The sequence below is a fragment of the Muntiacus reevesi genome, chromosome 3 (assembly GCF_963930625.1).
Source record: "Muntiacus reevesi chromosome 3, mMunRee1.1, whole genome shotgun sequence".
Lineage (NCBI taxonomy): Eukaryota > Metazoa > Chordata > Mammalia > Artiodactyla > Cervidae > Muntiacus > Muntiacus reevesi.
Window position 1 is genome coordinate 147,771,733 of NC_089251.1, and position 19,497 is coordinate 147,791,229.

At 38.0% G+C, this 19,497-nt stretch overlaps 1 protein-coding gene across 1 annotated transcript in view; it reads left to right on the forward strand.

Moving 5' to 3' along the window:
• Window positions 1-19,497, forward strand: part of SATB2 (SATB homeobox 2) — a 197,456-nt gene that overhangs the window by 20,954 nt on the left and 157,005 nt on the right. The window contains exon 3 of the mRNA XM_065930889.1: window positions 1,990-2,166. Coding sequence (XP_065786961.1) covers window positions 1,990-2,166 — 177 coding nt within the window. The remainder of the gene's footprint in view (window positions 1-1,989; window positions 2,167-19,497) is intronic.

Below are 19,497 nucleotides of genomic sequence, written 5' to 3' on the forward strand. Positions count from 1 at the left end.
AAGGTCTAAATGGAGGCTACTCGGTGCTGGTAAGGACTCTCACGAACGGATCCTATAAAATGCCATTATGCTTGCTTTAGGAAGATTTTACAACATTCTTCAACTGCTCTGCAGGCACGAGCAGGGGCAAGCTTGTTTTCATTTGTATCACTAGATACAAATGGGGTATACCTGCCACACAGCAGGTATTCAGGGGACAAAAGTTGGATAAATGAATGACCACTGAGATAATTTGGAAGAAATCTAATTTATATTATTCACTATATGTCGTACCAGCAATTGGGAATAAACTGGGCATAAGTAAATAAGCATTTGATATGACAGTGCTGATCATGTTTTAAAAAAATATTTTGTAGGCACCATGTGGCTAGGCTAAATTCTCTTCTTTGTTTAAAATAATGTCTGCCCCACCCTTATTTCCTATGTTCCATAAATTGATACCATGGATGGTATATGAGCAATGGACAATAATGCTGTTTTGTTGTTCTTAGGAGTGAATACTAAGTTAATAGTTGTGTCAGGTATGGTGTGGTGTGACTTGTTCTGTTGTGCAGGCTTAATAATAATTACCATGATCTTTAATGATAACAATTCTTAATGAGTATTATTAGTGTTAATAATGGTTATATTTAATAATTACATCCAATACTTATTAACTTTAATAATAATAATTAGCACATGGGAACCAGTGTCACCATTGTATTATCTTTAGAAGAAAAATCTAAATCTGTGACCTGGTAGTTTGCAGAATGTCTGCTTCCACCCTCTGCTTTCCAGATCAGAGTGAGTCAGGAAGCTTCCAGGGTCCAGGCAACAGGGAGGGTTTCTAGAGAAACTCCTATGCATTCTGTGTGTCAGAGGTCATAGTCACATATGTCATTTTACACAGAGGTCTTATTTTTATTGTGAAATGCTGTCACCATGAGCAGCTGATCTTCTTCCTCTCCCTTCATAACTTTTAATTTTTCTTGAAGATCCTTAGTCTGTAACATACTAATTTATGTGAATTACGTGGGGCAGAGTCCATGTTTATTACCTATATGTTGGTAAAACTTTGATCTTCTTTTGTCATGGCTGTGTTTAGATTTAAATGCCTGTATGACTTTTTTTTTTTTTAATAAAAAACAGTTTATAAAAAAATCTTTAGTGAATTAAACATTTTTTAGCTTTTCACACATTGATACAAAGCAGAGAAATATTTCAGTGACAACAGATTTCAACAGATTTTCAACTACACTAATTTGCTTTACTCTTTAGGGTAGTTTACTTCTTTGAAAACATAAGCTGAGGTATTCCTTTCCAGTGGTAACTGGTGTTAACATATAATATAGTAATTTTTTTTAAAAGACAGAGTTTCATATTTGTATGCAGATTTTGACATAAATTAAATGTCAGCTAAGACTTATGTGAGCAGAGTATTTTCAGGTTAGTTGATGGCCTATTTAACAAGATTTAGAAACATAAAAGATACAAGAGGGGTTTCTTTTAAATTCCTTTTGATTTTCTTGTACATATTCACATAATAGCTTAGAGCCTCAAATCAGATATGCTTCCCTCCTAGGTGTCTTACAATATTTCTAGACAAAAGCACATCTGATCTGAAAATACTGGTCCCATTAATAGCTGATGATAAGACCATAGACATGCGGATGCGAGAGACAGAACGTCTCCTTGGTCTCACTTACGTGCTATGAACTTGAGGTTTCTCAGTCAGGAGACCTCAATTGGGACACTCCACTTTTTAGTGACTAGAATCTGAGGGCTTCTGTCACTGCTTGGGGCAGTTCTGCTGCAGTCTGATAGTAATAATGAAGGGGAAAAAAATCCACAGCTCTCCCATTAGGCCCATCTGACTAAAGAGGCTTGTTTAATCCAAGCCACTGTCAATCACAGATGAGTGACTTTTATAACTGTCTCTTCCCTTCTTATGATGGTGACCGAGATTTGCTTTGTAATGTTTGTGTTTGCTCTTGAATTTTGTCCCCGCAGGTTTGATGATTCCCGTCTTTTGTGTGGTGGAGCAGTTGGACGGCTCTCTTGAATATGACAATAGGGAAGAGCATGCTGAGTTCGTCCTGGTCCGCAAGGACGTGCTTTTCAGCCAGCTGGTGGAGACTGCGCTCCTGGCCCTGGGCTACTCCCACAGCTCCGCGGCCCAGGCACAAGGTATTCCGTCTCCTCCTCCTCCCCTGCCGCGGGAGTGTCATGGTTTGAGGAAGAGCATGTTCCCCGAAATAATTCTCCAAACAGGGATTGGAGAGTGGTCACTTTTAGCATCCTTCCCAAACAGTCAACAGCAGAATGTTTCATGGAGAGTCTTGTTCTCTTGTTGCTTTGGGAAGCATTTGACCAGCACCTCTAGAGACACCAAAATCATTTCATTTTGCCGCTTGCATTTCAAAGTGGTCATCATAGAGGTTTTTTGTTTGTTTTTTTTTTTTTCTTTGCATTGATAGCTCTCTTATTTTCTCTAAGTCCTCAAATCGGTATTCTTAGAGTACTCAGACATTTGACTCCTAACTTATCCAAACTTTAATATGTGATTTATAAGCATTCAGTTTTCTAAGTTTATTCACTGCTTTGGGCCTGCAGTTTTTGTATTTTATGATCAGCTTTTAGTTAAATAGGAAAAGAAATGTATGCCTCTCGTATACTGTACTTTGGTATTTTTGAAAACCTGTCTGTAGTTCTGTGGTCCAGTCATTTAAAAAATGCTCAGTGTGTTTGTGATCAATTCATTTTACTGATTTAATTAGATATTAAATTTGCTTCATTATTTCAGTGTGACATGGACAGCACTGGGGACCCCATTGTGAATTGGTGTTGCCATTGTTCTTTTATGCCAAATAATTGATGAAACAAATAACAAAAATGCCCCCAAACCTGAAGAATAGAAAAATAAATTTTTGACCCAGTAGAATGATGTTTGTGTTTTAGCCGGAATGACTGAATTGTATAGATTATGATAATGGCTATAACTAAAGGACAGAAGCATGTGACTGCCTGGTTTTGTTCCAAATATTCATTTCTGTCCTTACTTAACATTTGTGTATGAGCTATCAATTTTTGCTACTTTTTCAAATGAATTCCTTCTCATATACTTCCTAAGAACTGTTAGTCCAATCCTCTGTTTATTTAGAGACGGAAACAAGAGATGAAGCAGTTTATAAAAAGCTACAAATATGGTGTCCAAGGACATGGGGTTTAAATTACCAAGCTCTTGACTCTGATTTTGTAAGCAGATTATTACTTTTAAAATTTTTTAAAAATTAAATATTCAAATTATATCTTGGTTCTACTGTCTGAAACCAACCCATCTACAGGAGATTAGGAATGTTTTCCCAGGACTGTGGGTTATTGTGAGTTGAAGTGCTTGCTGAATCCCTCCACTTGGCCTGTCTGGGTACAGCGGTACATACGGCTGAATTGTAGAGTCCACTGCTTTCAAAGCAGCATGATAAAGGATGATTCATTTCCTTCTTGTGTGAAGGATTCAAGATTTGATCCCGAGCAAATTGCATGCTGGGCACCATTGCTTTTATTGCATGCTATGGGCCCAAATGAAAGAAAAGAATCTCCCCTCCTTCCCCCCTATAAACTCTTCATGCCATTTTAGGGATATTTTTCTCTGAATGTAAAGGTCATTGTACCCCACTGTTGCGCCCTGGCGTGCCAGTTTCCTGTTTGACAGGGCCATCCGTCTCAGTTAGCGCGGCTGCTGAACGCGCCGTGAGCGCACATGTGGAGCGCAGAGCACTAAGTGGCCAAGATTTGATTTTTGGCACATGCTCAGGGAAGGGGCTCTCAGGAAATTTGCACGAGGGAGCCACACGGCTCCGTTCAGTGGTGTGGACTGAGAGTCCTGCTCACCAAGATGAGACCCACTAGCAAGAGATATGGTCCTTGGTGGAGGGTTAAAGAAGAAAAAAGCCAAAAGTCAATATTGGCTTCCCTAAAGTTTTTGAAAATGGTGGTTAAAAAATGACTAAATATTACACTTTGTAAAAGTTTTGAATCAACATCCTGAAGGTGCTCTAGATTGCGGATATAATTTATTTTGTAGATAAATGAAGGCATTATCTCTAGATCCTATACTACAATGTCACAGAGGAGAAAAAAAATCACAGTTCATTTATTTTATTTTAAATTAGATTGCTGATCTCTGTTTTGGGCAAATGGAAAAACTTAGAATTGTTTATTTTGAAATATATGTATTGGATCTTTGTTGTCATTCAGATCATCACAAGTGTGCAGTTTGTGGCACATTTATTAATATTATAGACCAAACAATGCATGATAAGACAGGTCATTCACGTGCTGGAGAAACAGCAGAGCAGGAGGAAGCTAGAAAAGGAGGCAGACCAAAATGTGATTGGATATTCAAGTCCTGAGGTTTTATATGTCTAGTTTTCTGTTTTGTTCTGGTTTTATTTGTTTGTTAGTTTAGGTAATTCCCTCAAGATGGAGAAGTCATTGTGTGACCTCCTAGCAAATGCGTTTGTGGCAGAGAAACAGTGTTTCTGAACCTCTTCTTCCTGTGTTGAAGAAGTTGGGCCAAACTAAACTGCAGGGAGAGCTGGTTTCTTGAGCCTGTTTTTACAAATTTAGACTCTTGAAACATAATTTTTCGTTTTGACATGGCCAGAAAAGAGCTTCAGTAATTGAATCAGAATAGTATTCAGATTGTCTTTCAAAGAGAAAATACATCAACAACGCTGTTATTTTCGAGTGACACTCATGCTCCTCGCAGTGACAAGGCAGCAGACCCGTGCTCCTGCAAGCGTGTTGTTATTCAGCCGCTCACTGGTGTCCCGCTCTTTGAGACCCCATGCCCTGTGGACCAGCAGTCTCCTTGGTCCGTGGGATTTCCCAGGCAGGAATACTGGAGTGGGTTGCTCTTTCCTTCTGCAGGGGCTCTTCCAGACCCAGGGGTGGAGGCTGTGTCCCCTGCATGGCAGGAGGAGTCTTCACCACTGGGGCATCTGGGGAGCACTTTCCTGAGCATGGCATAGTCAGTTTCTTTCTCTGAGAGGTCGTTCCCTCCAGGTGAGCTGAAGGCTTGTTAATAAAGAATATTTTCTTATAAAGGATGATAGAAAGTCTACTAAAATGTAGTTCAAGGGTTTCTAATCTAACCCTTCCCCTTCCCATTTTATGGTAACCGTTTTTATTTGAAGCCAGATATTTGGACCCAGGAAAGGATAAGAGCACAAGATAATGTCATAAACCCATGGGCATTAGGCTTTTTATTAACCCAAACCCTCCAGTTTCCCAGAACATATGCCATTAACTTTCTGTGATTCTCAAGGATATGAGATGCAGGATTCATTTGACCAGCTATTTTGCATATGCAAAAAGCCTAAAGATGGCAAGCTCTTTGCTTTTCCCAGAATAGGTAGCCTTAAAAACAACCGGCACGTTTTACGTTATATGCTGAACTATGAGTCAGTGTATGTGGATCAAAAGTAGCTTCCAGCCTTTTGGAAGAGGAGTGTTAACCTAGGGAATGCTATGCAGTAACCCTCCCCCTCTAAACTCATCACGCCTTTCATTGGTCTTTCTTGTTCGTTTCATCCTTTCAGTTTTGCTCCACATGGCTTTTGGTAATAGCCATGGACCTCACTGCATAGTCAAGAGAGTTTTTTATCCTACTAATTATGTAGCTATTCATCCTTGCAAAGTAGATGGTGGACTCTGGGAGGTGGCAGTGATGGCAACATGATTCCTTACTGTGTACATTTGATTAATTTGTAAATGGGTATCTTATCTCCCTCCTGCTTCCTATTTAAAATTTATTTTTAAACTTTATAATAAAGTTTATTTTTGACTATAAAATTTTATTTAAAAACAAATATGCAGAACAGTAAATAAGCAAAAATCCTTTCTGGCTGGTTTTCTTGGGGGGTGGGTCATGAGTATGTAAAAGTTATGAGTTCAGGAGGAAGTGTATTAGTCACTATTTTTTCTTATGTGCATTAGAATAGTTAAATGCATGTGCAGTGTCTGCTTACTCGCTTAGTTGTGTCTGACTCTTTGTGACTCCATATACTATAGCCTGTCAGACTGCTCCGTCCATGGAATTTTCCAGGCAAGAAGAGTGGGTTGCCATTTCCTATTACAGGGAAATTAAATGTATATGGCCGTTTAAAATGCCATTTTTAAAAAGTGACACAAAAAATGCATTTAATGTAATTTGAATCAAGCAGAGTGCCAAACACAGTGTCAATGATATAAAGTTGTACTTATATGTATAGGAAAAGACAAAGAAAATATATGAAAATATCAATTGGGTGGGTTGTAGGATTATGTGGGATTTTCTTCTTTTTCCAATCAGAAGAAAATGTAAGTGTGAAATTCTACTTCCTCTATGAATTCTTCTCTGAATAAGTGGGAAGTTGTTAGTTTATCCACAGGTGTGAAAACTTGTATATGATATAGATACATTATTTCTGTTGTCTTTTTCAGTTTAAGATTAAAAAAGGAATAAGTCATTAATGGGCCCCTGTGATGTATAAAACAAGGGATTTTTTTATAGTTTTTAAAAAAATTTATTAAAGTATAGTTGATGTACAAAGGTTTCTTGGAGTTTTAATTGTACAAGGTAACATGAATTGAGCAATTACTGTTTGCCAGATACTATTCTAAGAGATTTACATGTACTCACTTATTTAATTCTTGCAACAACTCTTGAAGTAACTTAAATGTTTTCCATTTCATAGATGAAACTGAGGCGAGTAAAGAGAGGGAAATAACTTCCCTTGGTGCACAGGCCTAGTGGGTGGAAGAGCTGAAATCTGAAGCCAAGTTAAAGACCTCCTGAGTCAGAGGTCTTAACCATAGGATTGTCCAGTGACAGCCCTGATCACTGGACATGTAGAGTTGGGGTAGGAGTCCATTCTTATTTAATTCTTGTTCTTTTACTTTTTGGACATAATGCCTAAAAGGCAAGACTTTTTGGATTTGGATTACTCATGCATAATGATTTTATTTATTTTGTAATGATCACATATATTCAATAATGATAAATTATACATATTTCACTTCTGTAATGAAATATACAGAAATATTTCTTCAAGATAACTGAGACAGGTTTCATTAAAAACAAGAGCCTCACAAAATTGTTTATTGATGCCAACTCCTAAAACTATAAAGAGGGCCCTGTAGTAGGTTATGTGGACTTCCCAGGTGGCTGAGTAAAGAATCCACCTGCAATGCAAGAGACACAGGAGATGTGGGTTTGATCCCTGGGTCAGGAAGGTTCCCTGGTGGAGGACATGGCAACCCACTGCAGTATTCTTGCCTGGAGAATCCCGTGGACAGAGGAGCCTGGCGGGCCATGGTCCACAGGGTCACAGAGAGTCAGACACGAATGGAGCCACTGAGCACACGTGTACATGGTCAGTTACAAATTCAAACACGCATTTCTTGCTTATGAAGCTGAAATGATTCCTGATATGCAAGTAAAGCATATTTCTCAGCAATTCTCATCTTCAGATTAATTAATTCAGTAGCATGGAACATTTACTGTGTATCAGTCATTCTAGGTTCTGGGGATAAAGAACTGGAAAAAACATCTTGCTTTCATGGAGCTTATACAAGAAAAGTTTAGTATATGGATTTCTAGTTGATTTTTGCCTTCTGAGCTCAGAAACATTGGATATTGAGGTTCAGAGAATAGAGATGCATATAAAATTTGTTTACTGGCTGGTGCTAATTTTTAACTAAATGTTCATTTTCTTCCTGAAAAACACTTGAGAATATCTCTTCTTCTTGTTAGCTTTTGGAAATAGATGTTGAGGTGGGAAATAGGGGTTACAATTTCTAGAAAATCCTTACTTGGCTTTATTAAGGAAAGCTGTTTATTTGTCTCTTCTGTCCGTTGTGGTCTTCATTTTAAAAACAGCCCTAATGTTGGCTTTTCTTTTCTTTTTGACTGTACAGCCAGGTATGCGGGTTCTTAGTTCCCCGAACAGGGATTGAACCCATGCCCTTTGCAGTGGAAGTGTGGAGTCTGAACCACTGGGTCATTGGGGAAGTCCTGGCTTTGATTTTTATTGGTGAAACTCTTCTGTTCTCACAGGCCCATTTCTTCAGAAGACAAGGGTGGCACTAGTGGTAGGCATTTAGTTAATGTTAGAAGAATGAACAAATGAAGATATTTATTAACCTGGAGAAACATGCATTGCTAAAAAGTATCAGTTTACTGTCTTTAATTATTAGATTTGAACTCATGAACTGGAAATCATTTTGTTCATTGATACATAGCTCAATGGGAAATTGGTAGGAATGCCATATTTTTTGAACATTTATTAAGGTTCATTTTTGCTAAACTGTTTTCATAAGGAATTTTTATGTGTATATGAAGTTGTGTGTGAGATTGGTTCCCATTCATTAGCTTGCTGTTTTCATCAGAAGGGAAGTAGAATTTGACTCCTTGTGTAAGTGTGAGGGCTAGTTACTCAGGTGCCTGACTCTCTGCTCTCCAGGGACTGTAGCCTACCTGGCTCCTCAGTCCACGGGATCTTCCAGGCAAGAATACTGGAGTAGGTAGTATTCCCATCCCCTTCTCCAGGGGAGCTTCCCAACCCATTGGTCGAACCTGGGTCTTGTGCATTGTAGGCAGAGTCTTCACTGTCTGAGCCACCTGGGAAGTCCCCAGTTTGACCACTTATTGTTCAGCTACTCCCATTTCCAGATTATCCCGTGTCATCCTTCCATAGTTGTGATGTTTTGGCTATGCTTGCTGTGGCCAAACATTCCAATCATAACTGTCAGACTCAAAGGGTACTTAGGGGATTGCTGGCATCTAAATTCTTTTGATCAAAACTTAGAGATATTGTGTCAGTGTTTATGTCAACCTCATCTGTTTGAAGGCGTCATATGAAGGGAGAATAATTTCAGCTTATGAACGATAAGCAATGATAAGAATATATAGAATTAGATTTAAAACCAGAGCAGTGAGAATATTTATATAAAAAGGATTGGAATGGAATGGTATTAGTTTATGCTATATAAAATAAATATTACTTTATATATTATATATATTATTCCTTTATTATATACTTGCTAGTGGGCTAGTTCTATAACATACCACATATTGGGAAAACTTTACATAGAATACACTTTCATATGTAACATATACAAAGTTGAGAGCGTATTAAATACTCGTGAGTCAGCATCTAGGATCAACAATTAGCAATTTATAGTCAATTTTGTTTCAGCTGTGCTTCTACCTTTCTTAACTCTCTCCCACTGGATTATTTGAAATAATCCTAGATCTTATATTTTGTCCATAAATATTTTACTGTCTCTTAAAGACTATTTTAAAAACATAACTATAATACCAGTGTGATGCTTAAAAATAAAAGATAATAATTCCTTGGTGTAAAATATCCAGTCAAGGTTGAAATTTTTCTTTTTTATATCTATATGTATATATTTTTAGTGTTTGTTTATTCAAATTATAGCCATACAAATCTATATACTGTATTTGGTTGATGTGTATCTTAAGTCTTTGAATCTATGGGTTTCTCATTCTCTTAAATTAAAAAAAAAATCTAAAATTTTGCTGCTTTAATTCAGAATTATTTTTATTTTGCTAAACTTAATGAAAACCCCAATTCTATAAATGTCTGCAAATATTATGATTTCAAATAAAAAATTAATAAGCTTAATCATAACCTTGGACAGGAATTCAGAAAAATCACTTTTTTGAGGCACAGAAAAATAATGATTAAAAGACATATGTTGTCTAGAGCTGAAAGGTTTTTCATGCTCTGAAAGTTTGACATTCTCCTTACTGAAAATGTTTTAAATGATCTTTTGCCTTGTCTGTCTTAGTTTCTTTCTTTGGTTCACTCTCTCTCTTTTTTTCCCACTTTTTCTTCTTTAATTAAACTCTCATGTTTGGGAGACTCTCAGAAGTTTTTTCTTTATAAGGGCAATGTTGGAAAAAAGGTGCATATTTAGAAATTTTAGGCCTTGGAGCAAACTTTAACAAACAAGCTGCTTTTTACAAAATTCTGTGGCTCTCAAAAAAGAGCTAAGAAAGCTACCCAAAATTGCTGTTAACCATGTTTCAACCCTCATTAGAGCTGGATGGACCAAAATGTAAAACACTGGCTGGGCTGACACAAGTCTCTAACAAGCCCCCATGCTCTTCCCTCCTCTACTATATAAAATTAAGTATTCATGTATATGTATGTACATCTATATTTGTTCACCTGCACATAGCAAAACCTGAAGCACTGCTCTTTCACTAAATGCCAAGGGAAGAATAATGCTCATCTTGCTTCTTTGTCTATTATATACTTAAAAATGAATATCTAATATAAGTATTTATAGTTCTGTATTCCTAATTTTTGTTTATATTGTCATAAATGTTATTTAAAATATATAAATATGTAATTATGACTCATTGAAAGGTCAGCTGATGGAATTGTTGTGTGTATGTAAATTTGTAGAGAGTAAAGACCCTATCCAATTTGATTTGCAGAATGCCTAGCTGTTAAGTAGGAAGTGTTTGATAAAAAGTGTTAAGGGCAGTGAATTAAAAAAAAAAATCTGATCTCACTTGACACCTGACCTTGCAATTTTTGCCAGAATGTCCAGTGGAAAAAATCATTATTAGTGGAAATAATTCATTAAAGACAAAACTAGCTCATTATTTTCTCTATTATGAGGGACAGGTTTAGCAACATTTGCAGTTATGTTTTATTTGGGGCAGTTGGTCATGTTGACCACTAGCTTTGATGTATTTTTTAAACTGCTTAAAATCCTTCTTTTTGCAATGTGGGCATTAATGCCTTTGACCTGGAGGGGAGTGATCATCTTAGTTCTGGATTTTGGCATTCATATAAAGTGATCCAGGTTAAAGAGATTGACCCACAGTGATATACAACTTTTATTTAATAATTAAAGTATGTCCCATTAAAAATATACAGCTTTTGAGGAGTTATGAGTAGGAAACCTACAATCTAAAATTGGTGATACTCTGATACAATTTATATTGTATTTAATTTTTTATTCTATTCCCTTCAAAAGTATAACTGTCATTTACTAACGTATAGATTTAAAATACAGGGTAGTCATTTGCTGAAGACCCACTCTTTTTGTGCTTTAAGAAGATGCAGTAGCAATTCTGTGAAAGGAACTCATTTGGTAAAAAGCACATTCATAAATGATACAATAGACAGTGCTGTTACCTTTTGTGTAAATTCTTTATATTTAATGCTTTTCATTGATAACAATTCTCAGTCTTGATGTTATACCAATCATATTTAATGAAGTCTATTTTGACATTCATGATGGACAGTAAACAATCCTTGGCCATAGACATTTTGTAATATTCAAATACTTTTTAAAAACTTTCTTTTTTTCCTTTTTAATCTGGATAAGAGCGCTGTCATCTAATTCTTATAATTTCAGTTAATTCTTTGTGTAATTGTGAAATTTCAGAACTGTAGTTCCTTTTACTTCTAAAATTCGTATACATCTTACACTTACACTTTGTCCAATATTTCTCAGATACAGTATAATTGTATTTAAAAATTTTTATGGGGTATAAACTCTGCAACAAACTCTTCATTCATTGCATAGTGTCAGTTGGTGGGAAGTTTATTTGTAATGCATGTAGGCACCTTGGCACAGAGAAGGGGCCCTGCGGTGTCAGAGGCCTCTTCTATCTGCAGGGTGACAGAGCTCAGCAGTGGTTGTGGGAGGCAGGGCTGCGGAGCAAGCATGCAGTTGACCGTTGGTCACTCATGGGCTCCTTGGTTTGACTTCTGAGGTGCCAGATAGATTTCACATGATTGTGATGAGCATTTAAAATTCAGTGCTTTGAAAAGCAATGTTTTTGTTGTTGTTTTGGAGTGTTTTTTGATAGTAGCTTTGAGAGCTCTAAAGAGTCTTACATCAAGGTTCTACTTGCTCAAAAGCAGTGACTAGCAAGATTATCTGTGTGTCAGTGAGGGAAACAAAGGTTTTTCCCTGTCTGCCCCTGTTTGGTTTGAAGAAATATCACCCAGGACAGAAGAGCAAATCTGGGCTACTGTTTTACAAGCTAGTTACTCAGGTTGGAAAAGATCGCTGCAGGCTATATGCAAATAGACAGTGCCCCAGGTTTCTCCCAGCTTCCAGCTCCAGCTCGTCAGAGAAATGCATCCAACATGTTCTTTCTGTCAGTTTTGTAAATCAAAGAATGAGATGCTGGAGAGCTCGTAGCGCGGTCAAACCTCTGTCCTCAGTGATGTGGCTCTACAAGGCCTAATAATCTCCTGGGTGAAAATCTGGGCCCACCATCCTGGGAGCCAGGTTAAGAGGATGGTTTGTTCTTAATCGAATGCTTTGACCCGTTTTACCAACTTAAGGTGATGGTTCTTGAGAATAGCTGCTCCAGAGCCAGAGTAATAAATAAAAAATTCAAGTGTCGTGTTTTATTATTATGAACACAGTGCTTCCTTAAGGGAAGGGGGAGGTTTCTTTGAGAGGGGGTTCTCCTTTAGATACTCTGCAAGGAAAAAGAGAGATTAGAATTATTTGGAAAGGAAGTACTTTATTAAGATCTTTAGTCTTTTAGAGCATGATTGGAAGAAGTGTAGCTGAGTTTTACTGCTCCCCTTTTATGGAGAGGAATGCAATGCAGAAATTTTTGTTTATTGTTGTTATTGTAATTTTTGTTATTTTGTTTAGTTGCTCAGTCATGACCAACTCTTCTGTGACCCCATGCACTGTAGCCCCTCCAGGCTCCTCTGTTCATGGGATTTCCCAGGCAAGAATACTGGAGTGGGTAGTCATCCCCTTCTCCAGAGACAATGCAGACACTTTTGAAGATTATACCTTAATTTTATGGCTCTCTCACACAGTATATCATTCATTCACTTAAATATTTCTTGAGTGCCTATTATATGCCAGGCGTTGTTCTAGGTGTTGAGGGCACAGCAAAGAACCAAACATATAATGCCTCTGCTGTCAAAATACATTCCAGTAAGGGAGATAGAAAACTATAAATATATTAAAAAAATGTTAAGTAGGACCTGGCAATAAATTAATGCATATGCTGATCCTATTTTCCCCATCTTGTCTAGAAGGAAGTTTTGGCAAATTTAAGCTTGTGGAAAGTAGCCATTTGGCCAGAACAGAATTGAAGCTTTTGAATGGGATTTGAGGATTAAAAATAAAATGATATAGGTGCCTGAAAGGGTAAACCTCAGTTTTCTGAAAAATTTACCTGTTTGGACTATTCATGTTTGGAATAGAACAAATGAATACATCAAAATTAGCTTAGATTAAGTCATAGTTTAGTTTTTATGAGGGAAACTGAAACTTGTATGGAATAGACATGCTATGAATATATTTAATGAAAAGATTATTAACTAATTAGTGAAGGAAGCACTAATATTTATTTAATGCTTCTCATACACCAGATATAGTTCTAGGTGCTTCACATGTAGCCTCTCATTCAATCCTAGTAATAACTCCTATGAAGTACATGATATAATTGCCCACAATTCACCAATGCGGAAACTGACATTCAAAGAGGTAAGGAGCATGGCTGATGCCGAAAATTGGCTCCATAGAATGTGTACTTAACCAATATCTCTGTGGTATTGTATTTCTAGTCTGCCAATTTAGTCTATAATTCAAACTAATAGTAAGTCTGTTTTACAGGCGTAAACCAAAGATTGACATTTTGGAGTTGGTAACTGAACATATACATGTTTAAATTGAGCGGGGAGCTTGTTTTGAGTATAATAACAAAATTGAACTTGCTGTCTTGGGATGGCATTTTATGAGAACTTATTTGTGAGACTCCCATTTTTGTATATCTAAGCTCTTTACAAACCTCCACATTTAAAAAGCTTTTTCTAATAAACTAGTGCTTGTTAATTATAGAAAACTAAAAAAATGCAGAAAAAGGAAAAAGAAGACACCACCCACACGTCAGGCCAACGACTAAGAGATAAATGTAGGTGACATTTTAAGGTGCTCTTCTTCAGTTATCTCTCTTTGGTCATTAAGTCGTGTCTGACTCTCGCGACCCCATGGACTGTAGTCCGCCAGGCTCCTCTGTCCATGGGGCTCTCTGGGCAAGAATACTGGAGCGGGCTGCCGTTGCCTTCTCCAGGGGATCTTTATTTATAGTGCAGGGCATTTTTTCACATATTTGAGGTCACATATGCAGTATTTTCGCCTGTGGTTCATTTAATATTCTAATATATAGTTTGCATATTCTTTATTATTATTTCTAATCTTACATAGTAGAGAAGTTTTGGTTTTCAAAGCGAGTGTGAAAGATTTGTCTTCTTTTGATGATCTGGAAAGATTTAGGCATGGTCAGTAAATTAGGAGGTGTTAAGTACAGACACTGCATCTAGACCATCAGAGTGGCCATCAGAGTGACCAGCTCCACTGTTCATGTGACAACGTAGTTACCCTTTGAGAACGTTTTTTTCTAGGTTCGTTCATTGCAGTGACTTCTTTGGCAATCCAGTGGTTAAGATTCCACCCTTTTAATTTAGGGAGTGAGGATTTGATTCTGGTCTGGGAGCTAAGATCCTGCATACTATGAGGCCAAAAAAAAAAAAAAGAAAAGTTTATTGTAGGTGTTTTGGCATTGACCTCCTTTCTTTCTTACCTCTGCCTTGTGGTAAAGAGTTAAGTTTTTTAATGTGGGAGAAAAGTTAAAAGACATTGTGTCATTCAGGAAACCTTAGTTAATTGATTGCATATTTTGTTTTTATAATAGTCTCATTCTTACCACATTTTGGTCTTTCTCCTCTTTAAGAAACACATACACAGCATTGTGTGGGTTAGTTACTGAGTGCTTACCAGTTTGACAATGACAGTCCTGTGTTAACAACGTCCTTTGGCCCAGGCATTAATAACTGATGACAGTTTGTTTTTTAGCCTCTGGTTTTTGCTCTGTGCAGTAGGATGGCGATGTTCTGAAAGAGTCATTGGGGGAAACTCTGAGGGAAGGTTTTTCCTGTGTTTGCATTGACGGATCATGGCTCACACTTGGAGGTAGGGAATTTGTCAGACAAATCAGGAAAGCTCCCAGGCTTGCAGGAGCAGTGGGTTGTAATCCCTTTTTGGTGGTTTGTTTCTAGAGAACTTCAGATCCTACTGGGCATGGGAATGAGATGAACATCTCTCTGTCTCCTTTCTGTATTTTGTAGTTCTAAACGGACCTGGCTTATTTTCAGTGTTCTCTGTCTTAGCAGGTGTCAGATGTTCCTAGTTAGAAGTCAGATGGCTCCTACCCTGTACCCTTTCCTAGAGTGTCATTGCGCCCGTTCCCATCTTCTCCCTTTTGTGCGCTTTTCTGGAATCATTCAGCTTGCTCTGAGGTCTGTCCTTAAGAGGTCGGGCTCACTCTCTTCCTATGTGATTAGGTTGGTGGCCCTTGGAAAGAGAGAAGTATTTGCATGTGTGTGTGCTAAGTCAGTTCAGTCATGTCTGACTCTTTGTGACCCTATGGATTGTAACCCACCAGGCTTCTATGTCCGTGGGATTCTCCAGGCAAGAGTACTGGAGTGGGCTGCCACCCCCTCCTCTAGGGCATCTTCTCAACCAAGGGGTCAAATCTGCTTCTTTTAAGTTTCTCTACCACTGGTGCCACCTGGGAAGCTCAGAGAGAAGTACTTGCTTTCAATAAATATTTAGGTGGGTTTTCATAATGGGCACAGCAAGGATTGGTCAGGATTTATGTAACCCAGGTTATCTATAAAAATGTACCCGTGTGACCAAAAATATCGATTCATATGAACAAAGAGTTTAGTTAAGAAACCAGTGTTTTCTTATATCTTACATAATACAGTATTATAATTTGCTGCTATTTTTCTTTTTTTACTTGTAGCCCCTGGTGGATATTAAAACGTACCCATTTGCAGTTTAAACGAACAGAACTAAGATCAATAATGTTTTTCTGTCTTAACTTATTAAAGGGAAGTTTCCTGTTGTGACTAATAAGATTATAAATTTTGTCCAAGTCTCTCAGCAGAACTAATTCAGCCGGGTAAATGAAAAAAAAAAAAAAAAAAAGTCCAACTCTGGTAAGTCAGAGGGATTAAAACACTTGTGGGTGTGGTGTGTTCTCCCAAGAGGATGAGGTGTCATTTAACATTTGATCCGGGAATCTCGGCTGCATTGTCTTTAAGTTTACAAAAAATGACCAACTTATCATCCCTGAGAGAACACACCAATAGAATATTTTTCTCTTGTCTCTCATTGGTATACCTCAGTATTAGTAAGACATAATTTTGTTATGTTTTCATGTATGTTTAGTCCTTAAAAAAATGGTGTGCATATTGTTGCTAATTATAGTGCTAGGGAACATAGAGCTTACTGTGTGCCAGGCATGTGTAATTCACTTAATGCTCACAAACCATGTGTGATGTAAGTACAATTATCTACATTTTACACCTAAAGAAACTAAGCTCCGAGAGGTTAAGTGAATTACCCCAGGGCATCCAGAAAGAAAGTGATGGAGCCAGGATTCAGATGTTCAAACCCAGGCGAGTGCTTCTTGAGGCAGGGACTTAGTCACTGTCCTCTGCCTCTCTATGGCATGACCAGACATTGTTGTGATTGTTTGTATAAATAAAAGGCTCTGCAAGGCCTAATATAACTAGACTAACTCATTAAAATGCTACTGATTTCCCCCCTCTTTTTCCTTTATTTATCTTTTCTTCTTGTAGTAGATTGGGAGACAAAAACTTCAAAGACATTATGAGTGTGTTCTACTTAATCTGAAATATTTTGATGCTTCTGGAAAAGTGAGATGATTTAATTTCATATATAATTGCATGAGGAAATATAAATTATGTTTTCTAAAATACCTATGACACTAAACCACAAAATGAACAGATAAAACTGATTTGTTCTCTGACAAATCGAGATATATGGCAGTGTTTTCATTGCCAGCGCCGTTCGAGGGGATGGAGCAGCTGAGTGTATGACACCACTCTTCCCAGGCAGCCCTGCTTTCTCAGGGCCTTCGGGAGGTGATTTACAGCCCGCACTAAAAATCTTCTTAAACCAGTGTCAGGCGGAGCCCAGGTTGAACTTCTCAAGTCATGGAATGCAGATATATCTTCCTAACTGACCTTCTTGAGCATTAACTTACTCCTCAGAAATAAGTCATTTTATCCTATAGAGAGAATGGGCCATTTTCAGGGTATGGGGTGGGGAGTGGCATTTAGAAAACTCTCTGTCTTAAGTGCATTTAATAGTTTCCTGGAAGGTATGTGTTGACTTCTTCTGGAGGGTAATTTATTCATAGTAAGACTGAGTAATAATTCTTTCTTCTTCCCACTGGACTAAAAACAGAGTGTGTTGTAGGTCTCTGTGTGGTGAAAGGCTAAAAACTCAAAATGTGGATGTTGTGCGTTCAAGTGCTTCTCAAAGGACCTGTGTCCCCACGCTGCCACAGTCATTTGTTTGTCCTGAATTTTAAAAAGGTTTTGAAATGTGTGGGACCAAAATAGTTCTGTTTGTAGTACTGGGGAATCTGGGGAAATAAAAAATGTTGTCTTCTGTTTGGGAGAGATTGATATGGCTTGATTGCTGGTGGCCGTGGTGGTTTAGTTACTAAGTCATGTCCGACTCTTGTGATCCATGGACTGTAGCCCGCCAGGCTCCTCTGTCCATGGGATTCTCAAGGCAAGAATACTGGAGTGGGTTGCCATTTCCTTCTCCAGCAGATCTTCCTGCTTCAGGAATCAAACCCGGATCTCCTGCATTGCAGACAGGGTCTTTACCATCTGAGCCACCAGGGAAGCCCTCTTAAATAAAATGATCCTTCTGCAGGTAACACCTGATCATTGCCTTGATTTTGTTGGGTAATGATGGACTTTTCATTGAGTCTGCCAAAATCACTCACCCGGTCCCTTTTGTGGTCCATGACTGCTGATTTGTGATGGGTGGGCAGGAATGGGGGGCAGAGATTGAATGTTCGGGTCAAAGACAAAAACAGAACTCCATAAAGCAGATCTTGGTTTATTGTGTATTAGATTCCAGAGCGATGGGTAAATTCAGACATATAGGAGGTGTTATTCTGTATCACTGGGTCTTGTATTAGATGCTTTACTTAATTTTTTTTAAAGGTACATTTTCTATTATTTGTAAAAAAATGTTGGTTGAAAATGGCTCTCTAATATAAATGTTGTGTGTGTGTGTTAGTCAGTCATGTCTGACTTTTTGCAACCTCATGGCTTGTAGCCTGCCAGGCTCCTCTGTCCATGAGATTCTCCAGGCAAGAACACTGGAGTAGGTTGCCATTCTTGTCTCCAGGAGATCTTCCTGACCCAGGAATCAAACCTGGGTCTCCTGCAGGTCTGCATTTACTGTCTGAGGCACCAGGGAAGCTACAGTTTGTTAAACAAACCAAAGCAAACAAGAAACAGTATTGTTCCACACTGTGACAGTGTGGAGGGAAGCCAGGCTAAGTTTTGAAAGTAGATGTTTTCAGTTGTCCATTAGGTTTTTTTTTTTTAAATTTAATTTCCAACTTAATGAAAATAAATGGTTAGAAGCGTATGGATTTCCCAGTTTCTTGAAGGCTTTGTTAGGAATTGCTCACGGTGAGCAGTTGATCAGGTGTCTCCCATCAGACCAGCTGAGAGCTCTCTAGCATAGTGAGACAGGACCTCGGGTCTCCAGGCCTGTGTTTTCTACGCTCCTGTTCTTGTTGAAGACAGGGTAAGTGTGTGTCGTTAGGTGCTGTGATCTCAGGAGGGTGACTGCTGGACTTTCAGTCTTGTTGTTACCACTTTCCAGCTCCGTGACTCTCTGCCCCCGTCCTCCTCTATAATGTCGGGGTAGAAGGGGATTCCCTGATAGTCCAGTGGTTCACACTCGGTCCTTCCACTGCAGGGGTGTGGGATGTAAGATTCCACATACTGCTGCTGTTGCGAAAATAATAGGGGTAGCAGTAATTGCTTTCCCTTCATCACCTCCTTCCTAGGGTGGTTAGGAAGATTAAATGAAACAGATCAGGTAAGGGCTTCACACAGGGTAAAGGCTGGGTACGTGTTAGTTGCTAGTATAGTTACTACTAATCCTTTACAAAGCAGAAGCTAGACACAGTATGTTAATTTCTTTGGTTTTCTGTAGTCTCCGTTCATATACCCCCTCCTGCCTCACTGGATGTGAATTACTAGTATTATTTTCTTAATCATTTTGATTTTCTTGCCGGATAGGAAGCATAGATCCTATGATATTCATTGTGTTTTGATCAGCGAAATCCTATTCCATGGCTCTGCATCAACTTGGAAAAAAATTGATTTCTTTTTTTGTAGACAAAGTATTCTGTTCTATACTGACTCCACTTTTAAAGTAGAATTTAATCTATACTTTATATATGCTGATAGTATAATAAAATTTCTCCCAAGTCATATGGGTGAAATTGTGTATTTTACCAAATGAAATAGCCTTTATTAATGACAAATTTTAAAAGCTTTAAATTCCACTAATGGTTTTGTAGTGAGTTAGTTT